Source organism: Aulonocara stuartgranti (assembly GCF_965226115.1).
Source record: "Aulonocara stuartgranti genome assembly, chromosome: 16".
Classification (NCBI taxonomy): Eukaryota; Metazoa; Chordata; class Actinopteri; order Cichliformes; family Cichlidae; genus Aulonocara; species Aulonocara stuartgranti.
In genome coordinates this window covers 23,606,924-23,614,801 of record NC_138952.1, presented here as the reverse complement: position 1 = coordinate 23,614,801, position 7,878 = coordinate 23,606,924, and the positions used below count along the sequence as shown (strand labels likewise).

General features: G+C 41.1%; 1 protein-coding gene across 1 annotated transcript; it reads left to right on the top strand.

Annotated features, from left to right (window-relative positions):
• The first annotated feature begins 702 nt into the window (after positions 1–702).
• On the top strand, positions 703–4,359 carry gpr18 (G protein-coupled receptor 18). Its single transcript, XM_082508917.1, has 3 exons — positions 703–1,940; positions 2,666–2,715; positions 3,006–4,359. Exons 2-3 carry the CDS (start codon positions 2,681–2,683, stop codon positions 4,015–4,017), a joined length of 1,047 nt encoding a protein of 348 aa, XP_082365043.1. The 5' UTR covers positions 703–1,940; positions 2,666–2,680; the 3' UTR covers positions 4,018–4,359.
• The last annotated feature ends 3,519 nt before the right edge of the window (positions 4,360–7,878 follow it).

Here is a 7,878-nt window from a genome sequence, read left to right as displayed (position 1 = left end):
ATGACTCGAGCGTCATTACTGTTTAGTGTGTGTGAAAACGAGAAACACCAAAGGTCACCAAACGGGAAACAGGGAGTCCCACACAGGCCTTCTAGCACACTGCAGTGGGTCTGAAAGGGGGGCCTGATGATGAAAGTGCGCATGTGGGAGCCAGAGTGCTTCTTGGACAGGGTTGAGACAAACCATAATTCACTCTCACATTTAGACTCATCAGCTGATAAAGTACATCATAAGATCGACCTTTTTGGTATGAGCTATCACTGCTAACCACTACACCACAGCGCAGCTAACTAATGTGGTCAAAGAAAGTTTGCGTACAAAACCCTTCAACTCTGCGCCACCTTGAACAAATATTGAGTTTGCGAATCCTTAAATTTATAAAGCACTTACTACAAATAAAATATGATATACTGATATAATGCTTTCTATAATGTAAAAATAATATATACGTTCCGCAGTGAATAAATAAGCCACAGGCTGGGTGTGTTGTAGTATTTCTTTTCAGCCTCTAGAGGGCAGTGTAAAACAGCGTAAGAGAGGTGGTGATTAACCAAATAAAATGTGCTTCTCAGAGGGGCCATATATCAATTCTAAATGTAGACGGAAGCTACAAAAGAGGACCTAATAATCATTTTATTGAAATATTACTTTTATGCTTTTACAAAAAATGGCATAGTATAAAATAGATAGTTTAAAAAGAGCAAAGGGAGAAGGGGAGAGGTAGTTGATGTCTGGTTATCTGTATAGAGAAAGCATAAATACACTCCTTGTTGCTTATACAGGTGAATAATTAAACATGTACTATAGAGTTGAATATTGACGCAACCACATGACAACTATCAAAGACAGGAAAACATCACACAGACTGTTGTCATAACAACATATTGCAATGAACACAAAGTACCATCTGGTGCGAGATTTTTTTTAAGACACATCAAGAGGACAAGCCGATAGATAATTATTTCCCAGGAATAAGAATTAGACTGAATGAGCTGTGATCAAAATGCAGTACTAAAAAAAACCCAAAATCCACTGACAATAAGAAGAAGTTTAGCATCAAAGCTGACAAATCTGCACGGCACAATTATGAATGTGCATCGGGGCAACATGTAAAACCTTTTGTGGGAGCCGCAAAAAAGAAAAAACCTGTGGTGAGTGATGGAAACGGTCTATTTTAAGCCCTGCGAATGAACCAGCGAGGACGTGAACAGAAGAAGTTTTGTTCTCACAAAGTTCTTTGAGTCAAACGTCCCAATTGATAGTTTTTACCACCTTACACACACACACTAATCAGACGCATTAATCTGTATTCAATCCGGGTCCACGCTGACCTTGAGCGTTTCACCTGAGCTATGCGCTTTGCATCCATTAAGCCGATGTGGTGTAAAACCATCTCCCAGCATCAGCGTGAAGTGTCTATTACCACCGTCTTATTTCCTGTTTATATGGCAACTGCCTCAACATCCTGTTTTTAATTACTTCTCTCCAGCAGCAGATGCTTCTCGCAGCAACCTGCTGTGGATTACTCCCCTGAGAACTAATGTGCTGTGACAGACCCCACTTTTCCAATCAATAACTCGCCCTAAATCTGCCATCTCTCTGCCTGCCAAACACACTCCCACTTCTAATGGCACATCATTTTCTTTAAGGGGGTGTAATTGCAGACTGTGGAAAGCTGTAGTCCATTTCTGTTCCAACCACGCAGACAGTGTAAAGGAATCTAAAAAAGAGCAGAAACTATAACGCACGGGCGACACAGGAAGTGAAGGGGGCTTTACAGCCTCTTCTGTCTCGCCACCATTACAGTCAAATTCAGAGAGAAAGTATTCACTTCCCTGTTTTGGCCGTGAGAGCTTGGTATTCTGACATCTTCATGAGCTCCATTTGGCTTCATAAACCTGCTGTTGTGAGCTTGTCAAGATGTTTGTTTGATTTTTGTGGTAAGTGCAGCCTTTTATTGTCCAGGCAAAGCTACCTGATCTGTTTCACTTTTAAGCGTTGAAGGTTGTAGTATTGGCAGACGTGTTTCATGGCTACTTTGTACAGTATGCGTCTTTTGGTGCTACTAAAAATCGATTCACATGATATGTTTGTTTCATTTACATCTTTCTTTCATCTAGATTATGTCTAGTTTGCTGTGGGATATCTAGATTGATAGATATTCTATAATTTTATTTACATACAATAAAAAAAAGTACGTAGAGTGGAGTACAGTAGAAAAGAAATGGGTAAATGTCAAACAGAAGTCACATGATTTCTTATCAAGATACTAAATCACTTTCTCAGGGATACAAATCACACTTCCACATTTGACTCTAACCACAGATTGCAGTTCAATCAAACATTTGCTTTCATTTTTTTCTTTTTCTGTTTATTTGGGTGATTTTTGTTGTCTGCAGTTATAGAAAAGCTCTCTGTTTCGCATGGTACAGCTGCACCGCATTTTAAAAATATATATTCAAATTAACAGCTGCTGCTGTCATCTGTAACATAAAAATGTCCATATTTAGAAGAAGCCACCATTTCAACTGAGTGTCACTTCTGTAAATCTAATTGTGTCGTTTTAATTCCCGTCTAGAGCAGACGGTTTGATCGTGCTAAACGTTAGGAAAGACTCTTAGTTTTACATTTTTTCTAAGTTTTATGTTTTGGTCTTTCTTCTCAGATTTTACTCGTGTGGATGGATGAGGAACAGATTCAAAACAATCCATATATGTAAGTTATATTTTGAGTTGTTTTGACAGATTATTTTGGTCATAACTGTCACTCTAAGAATTTGTAGCTGATTGAAATTATTCAGCTCCATGTAGCTGATGTACTTTTAGGGATCCACAAGTGGTAGCCAAAGTACATCCTTTTCAGTACCAAAACCTTTTTGGATGTGTCATACGAATATTAAAAGCACCACAGCTGCATCAGACATGACCACATGTGATATATAAACCGAAATGTTGAAACAAAGGTACTAATGAATGACAACTGAAACAAACGCCATTGTCTTTCAGTATGACAGTGGATCTAAACTCCACCAACATGTCTGCAACTATGAAGCCAGAGCAGGGACCAGTGGAGTACCGCATTTCAGGCCTGATTTTCTACTGCTTCATCTTCGTCATTGGAGTCATGGTTAATTTCACAGCTTTATGGGTGTTTGCCCTAACCACAAAGAAAAGGAACTCAGTCACTATCCACATGATAAACGTGGCACTGGTAGACCTCACCTTCATCCTGCTGCTTCCTTTCAGAATGGTATACCACCACCAGGACTACTGGCCTTTTGGAGATCTTTTCTGTCGAATCATGGCAGCCTTCACCATTTTCTACCCTTGCATGGCTTTGTGGCTGTTTGCCCTGATTAGCACTGACCGTTACATGGCCATTGTCCAGCCAAAGCACGGCAAGGAGTTGAGAAACGTCCCGAAGGCTGTGGTGGGCAGTGTTGGGGTCTGGGTCATGACCATGGGCAGTTCTGTACCATTGCTCTTCTCCCAGAAGGACCCTGACCGGGCCTCTAACTTCACCACCTGCATCAAGATGCAAGACATCATCCACATGCGCCATGACAACCCCGTCAACTTTGTGCGACTTATCTTTTTCTTCCTCGTCCCCATCTGCATAATGATCGGCTGCTATGTCGTCATTGTGGACAATCTGATTCATGGCCGCACCTCTAAACTCAAACCTAAAGTAAAGCAAAAGTCCATCCGGATTATAATCACGCTCATTATCCAAGTGCTGGTGTGTTTTGTGCCTTTTCATGTGTGTTTGGTTGTCCGTTTGCTGGGGAACGGCATCGACGGGGGGTATAGCACTTGGGCAGTCTTCACCACATTCCTCATGAACCTAAGCACAGTCTTGGATATCATCCTGTACTACATCGTCTCCAAGCAGTTCCAGGACAGGGTGATTAGCGTGATTCTGTACAGGAACTATCTGCGGAGCGTGAGACGAAAGAGCAGGCACACGCACACAGGCAGCATCAGATCAATGAGCAATATGACCAGCGCAATGATATGAAACAGCCACAGTCATTTCAAAATGGGACTGCGATACGTACTGTGAGCGCTCTTGCACAATGTAACACTGAATGCATCGCTGTGTACATGGTTCATTATCAAAGTCTAAATCAAGAACTTGCAATTAATTTCCAAGGTGTAATTTACACTCACAGTATGGGAGTGCTGCTGTTGTGGCAAAAAACATCTGTGTTCAGAGCTGATTGACTCACCCATGAGACTTGAGATGGTGTTTTTCTTCTTTTTTTTGTGCATCTTTGCTTTAGCAGACAAAGCACGAGTGGCTGTGTCTCAGGTGTGATGTGTGCAGGTGAAAATAAAGCTCACATTCATTTAAGATGTAGCACACAGTATCTCAATGTCTGCTTTGTTGTACGTGAACATTGAAACTCTTCTCAACCTACTCGCAGCGTCACTGACAGCCTCCACGGGGGGTGGGGGTGGGGGACTTACAGGAAACAATGGTGGGTTTTACATATTGTCTCTTTGGTTTGTTATCGTGCGGTGTTTTGAACTTTACCTCTGCAGCACCTCGGTTTCTGCAGAGGCGAAGTGAGCAAATGTTGCCATTGCTGCGGCATGATGTCATGCACACAAGGAGCAAAGTTTTTTCGGCTGCTTTTATATTTAGATTTGCATAGAAAAAAGGGAAAGTCCAACCTGTGGTGCAGCACATACAACACACCACAAGTTTTGTTAAAATTGCTGTAAATTTATTGGCCAGGTGATGGCAGCATGGCACAGCTACAACAGATCCCATCAACCCAGGAGAGCAGGCCATCACAGTGCTTTCTTGACTTTTGTCAAGCAGACTGTGCAAGATTTTTGTTTTCTGTTTTAAAAGTCTTTTTCTTTGTTCATTGGGGGATTTCATTTATTACATCCAGCTTCACAAAAGCCAACACTTCAGTTTTTCTTCCCCGTGAAACAACCAGTGCGCCTCATTTACACAGAAGTCCTAGCAGCTTTCCGAAACAGGAATCAGACCAAAGCGTGTTTATGGTGCAATGTGAATTGTATTGATTGGATGTTAAATGATTCAGTCGCTTGGAGTGCATTTACAGTAACATGCTCGAGAGATGTCAGGGAGGCTATTCGGTAGATTTAAAACCACCTTAAGCTTAAAAGAGAGAACCTTTTTTTCTACACGGAGATACTTCAGTGTCAGGTCTCTGTCGCAAAAGTAATTTATTCTCAGTGTCTTCTTCCTCAAATGACAGACAAGGAAATGAGTTAGACGTGAATGCGTGACAGTTCTGTCTCTGCCAAGTGGCTGTAAGTGGAAGAAATGTGACGATTTTGATAGGTGTCCAGCCCAAACATCACTAAGAATTGATTTTGGTGTGGCCAGTTGTTAAAATAATTGAGTTATTGTTTCTGTCGCGACAACGCAATCTTAATTGGGTCAGACAGTAAGCCAGTGTAGCTGGGTAACAGTGTAGTGGCGCTTTCGATTACACAGTAAGAGCACCCTGTGGTGCAATCACAGATAGCAAAGTTATTGCATAGCTGATCACTTGCAAACACAGGCTAAATATACCCCATTAAACTGTGAAAGTCTTTAAAATGTGCCTGATTCTGTTAATGTTCTGATTGATTTTTCACAAGCAAGTCCAGCTGTATTCATACTCAGAGTAGTAAAAGGATAAACTGCACTGATGGTCCACGTGGCATTCGGCTGATTGGTTAACAGCATTCAGATGAAGAAGAGGCCAGTGTGTATGGCATGAAAGGGTTAGATTTACACTGTCCTAAATAAAAGAAGGCAGACATCAAAATTTCCAATCTCGTGGAATTCTGGGAACTGCAGTTCATCATATGGTGATAGGTTTATTGGCTGGTGGACTACAAGTGGATTTATAAGGGAGAGGTCAAAGGTCAAATGAAACATCAGAGGGTTGTCTATGTGTCCCACCTGTTAGACATCAAAGACAAACCAGCCACAGTGCTCACAGCAACTGGCATTTAAAACAATTAAGTTTCCTGTCAAGTCCCTGTGATGAATTATCCGGAAGCTTTACCCACTGTAATTCTAAATCTTCCCAACAAGTGCCTTTGTTGTAGAGAAATTAATGAAAACAAGATTGTCTTTCATAGGAGCTGATCTAACAGCGCAACAGCCAGCTGCTCTTCTTTGGGAATAAAAACAGTCAGCATTAAACACAGCTCGCACAAAATACTTTTTTTTTCTCCTTTCTCTTTTTTTTCCCACCACTCGTGTGGAAAACAAATCAGGCAGCAGGCGCAGTGGCCATCTGTTTTGTTATTTGATATGTGTGAATACATGTTGTAATGACTTTGTTTGTGAATCACTCTGCGCGGCAGAACACACGAGAGCTCTCGAAGTGCTGGAGTGTTCAAAGCTAATCATATAATTGGACACAATAGTCGATGACAAATGGAGACGCTTGGAGCCAGCCAGCTGGGGAAGTGAATATGTAATCATTGTAAAATCATATCATTTTTGCATATTTGAAGACAGCTTAATAGAGTTTGCGTGTCAGCACACTATCAAATGATGATCAGAGACAGTGTTGCTGCATTTGTTTTTCAGATTGTGCTTTTTTTATATATTTATCTGTGCCGTGATTAAAAGTGTTTCTAAAGAGCTGGTTTCTGATGCTGCGTGTTCATGTGTGTTCCATTAAATCCTGAAAGTCAAAGCAGATCTGGGAGAAAATACTCCTCTGAATTAGGAGAAAAGAAGGAGTAGTTAGAGCTACAGTTGTACTGTAGCCTGGGGGGGATGCATGGAAAGATTGTGCATTTAAAACATTAACAAAATTCCAATACAACTAAAATATATTCACACAGAGACACCTGCATGCTATGTGCTGTAAAGAAAAACGTGAGAAATGGACAAACTGCTGACTAGAAGTATTGTTCAGTTGTGGAAATGCGCTTTTTCTGCCACTCCATTTACTAGTAGTTAAAATTAAAGCCACCAAACCAAACGAAACACTTTGGTTTACTTTGGGTTTTTTTAACTGTCTGACAAATAATGTAAAATAAAATGTTGACTGACTTCAAATTAATGCCGAAACAAAGGTGCCTAGTGGATTTTGTAACAGTTTTGTTTGAAGCAATGTTTTCCACAGTTTTACTATATACCATCAGTCTTCATATTGTTCCCATTAGAGAGCACAAGGACATGAAAGAGGGCCTATAATGTTATATAGATACTGTACACATCCAGCCTCAGCTGGGCCTCCTCATCTACTGTATGGCATTAGCAGCCAGCAGCTGCCTGCATTTACATCGTTTAGCGTTTCTCTCAGGGCACTTTAATACGCTGAACCTCTCCCCTGGTAAACTTTACAATAGGATGTTGAAGGATACTTCTGGACTGCCATAGGAAATGAGAGGCACATGTGCGTGGATGTAGCGGTGCAACGGCGGATTCCCCCCTGCGATACTGAGCTTAAGGGCTGCACAATGAGACTAATGGATTCCTTTTGTGGACAAAACTAGGTTAAGCACATGAGCTATTGTTTTTATCTGTATTTGGACGTGCAATCATATCTTATGAAGAGCAGGAACTGTGTGAGGTATGCACATTAGCAAGGATAGCCTCTCAGAGGTAATCTTTTCCTCTGGCAACTGCAGTCTACTTCTGCATTGTCTTTTGTCTCTATTAAAAGGAGATAATCTAGTGCAAGAGTTTCAAATGCTGCTAAACTGCCTCCAATTGACCCTCTATTTAGCACAAGAAGGAGAGGAAATGTATGGCCTTGATTACATCTGTGTGTCTATTTTAGCAGACTGTTCTATTGCTGATTCACACACACGGCCAGCCACCATTAAGAACCATAAATAATGTAAAGGCCCTCATCTGTGTGTATGTATGTGTATTTTCCAACTC

Bases quoted from the DNA above. Each gene is read 5' to 3' on its own strand.
- gpr18 (XM_082508917.1), top strand. From the start codon at position 2,681: ATGGATGAGGAACAGATTCAAAACAATCCATATAT. The intron at 2,716-3,005 runs GTAAGTTATATT...ATTGTCTTTCAG, and splicing joins ATTCAAAACAATCCATATAT to TATGACAGTGGATCTAAACT.